General features: G+C 36.6%; 1 protein-coding gene across 6 annotated transcripts in view; it reads left to right on the top strand.

Moving 5' to 3' along the window:
• The first annotated feature begins 727 nt into the window (after nucleotides 1-727).
• The window catches only part of exoc7 (exocyst complex component 7), a 24316-nt gene continuing 22836 nt past the window's right edge, over nucleotides 728-2207 (top strand). For 2 of the 6 annotated variants that reach the window (XM_014014860.1, XM_014014863.1), the window contains exons 1-2: nucleotides 750-950; nucleotides 1086-1151. In XM_014014860.1, the coding sequence (XP_013870314.1) occupies nucleotides 891-950; nucleotides 1086-1151 (126 nt within the window). In that variant the 5' untranslated portion in view covers nucleotides 750-890. Of the gene's footprint in view, nucleotides 951-1085; nucleotides 1152-2207 lie in introns of all 6 variants that reach the window. The other 4 variants (XM_014014861.1, XM_014014862.1, XM_014014864.1 and 1 more) reach the window with 3 other exon arrangements.

Here is a 2207-nt window from a genome sequence, read left to right on the forward strand (position 1 = left end):
TTCTGCAAGTCCACTGCTGCAGGCAAAGCCATGCTGCAATGACATGCTACGTGGCAATGCACACTTGTTTTTACATCGTAAAAACCCATGGCTAGTTTATATAGTCATCCTAAAGGTCAAAAGGTTTCCTAACACATCTCAGGTTTCTGTGTTCAGTTTAAAATCAAAGGACATTTAAAAGAAATAGCTACAAGAAAACAATAAAATTCTGGATTTTTATTTATTTATCACATATTAAGCTGTTCGGTTTTTCTTAATATTGTAACTTAATAAAAAAAAGTTCAATGAAATGTTTAGCTTAATCTCAGTTTCATGTCAAACACGACAGCGACACCCAGCGTTTGCTTTATGTAATTAACATTTTAATAAAAAAGGTTCATTCAATCACAAATGAAATAAATGAATTTAAGAATAGTCAATGTAAAAAAAATCATAGCTTATTTTTCTCAAGCAAACATTTTTGTGTTCTGGTCAAACGTTTCTTCGATCCGGAAGTGAAGTTGACGCCTTAACGGAAGCTGCGTAAGATCACTTTCAAAATAAAATCAATGTTTCGTTTCCTTATGAAGAATTAACAATTTGAAAATTCAAAAAGCATAACAAGAAATAAAGTAAAGTCCCATTTAAGTATGCTTTCAATTGGGAAGGTTAGTGACGTAAACCTGGGTGAAATCTCGCTAAAAATCATTGTGGTTTGTATAAAACAGTCGTTTAGTAAATTTATTCTGAAGCTCTAACCGGAAACAGCTAGCTTATAACTTCTTACGAACCTGGTGGTGCGGCAGCTAGTAGAATAAGCTGCGTTTAGTTGTATTCATATGCAATAAACAGGGTTTTTACCCATTTTATTTCCCTCTGGAGGCTGTCTTTTGTTGGGAATTCGCTCCAGGATGATTCCTACCGAGGACGCGTCCGCCAGGAAGCGAGAGATCGAGGAGAAACTGAAGCAGGTCAGACCGGAAGAGGCTTCATTCTGCTAAATCTACAGCTTTAAATAAACAATTGTACTCACATCTGTAAATGTAATGTCAGAGTTTGTCAGACCGTGTGAGGTGAGCCGTTGTTATTTTTGTGGGATTTTACAGGAGCAGGAAACTCTGGCATTCATCAGAGAGAACATGGAGAAGAGCGATCAGCTGACCAAAGGCATGGTGAGAAAACAAACAAGGTTTGATCCAGACGAGATGCTTTTATTCATAAAACAAAGATTTAAACCTTTTTAAAACACTATGTGCTAGTTAAATATTTATGTTTTTATTTTTTCTGTTATGTATCAGTAGACCTTTAAATACTGACCATTTGACTGTAGATGAGAACAAAATGACATCTTTACATCTTTGTTGCTTTTTAAGTCATTTTATTTTAATTAAGATGGACTTTGTTAATGAGCTGTGGAAAAAATATGAAGGTTTCCTTAAGAATATGAGGCACCAAGTGTGAAATAAAATGTTAACAAATGTCACTAACACATTTTCACTATTTAGCTCACGGATATAAAATCCTAGTTAGAAATTTCCACAAACATTTTATGTCTTAGCTCACTGCTCGTACATTTAGTTAATTTTAACTAAATGTTAAATTTGAAAGTTAACTAATGTTACTAAATCCTAAAGCTAAATGGTGCTTATAGTGCTCAGCTCATGTTATGATGTCATCATCCTGAGGCGAAAACCGCTAATGCTGCAAATGTTGCTAATGTTGCTAATGCTGGTAACACTGCTAATTTTGCTAATGCTGCTAATGTTGCTAATGCTGCCAACACTGTTAATGTTGTTAATGCTGCTAATGCTGTCATCACTGCTAATGTTGCTAACACCGCTAATGTTGCTAATGCTGCTAACACTGCTAATGCTGCTAATGCTGCTAACACTGCTAATGCTGCTGATGCTGCTAACACCGCTAATGTTGCTAATGCTGCTAACACTGCTAATGCTGCTAATGCTGCTAACACTGCTAATGCTGCTGATGCTGCTAACACCGCTAATGTTGCTAATGCTGCTAACACTGCTAATGCTGCTAATGCTGCTAATGCTGCTAACACTGCTAACACTGCTAATGCTGCTAACACTGCTAATGCTGCTAATGCTGCTAATGCTGCTAACACTGCTAATGCTGCTGATGCTGCTAACACCGCTAATGTTGCTAACACTGCTAACACTGTTAATGCTGCTAATGCTGCTAATGCTGCTAACACTGCTAATGCTGCT

Source organism: Austrofundulus limnaeus, unplaced genomic scaffold, assembly GCF_001266775.1.
Source record: "Austrofundulus limnaeus strain Quisiro unplaced genomic scaffold, Austrofundulus_limnaeus-1.0 Scaffold119, whole genome shotgun sequence".
Taxonomy (NCBI): Eukaryota; Metazoa; Chordata; class Actinopteri; order Cyprinodontiformes; family Rivulidae; genus Austrofundulus; species Austrofundulus limnaeus.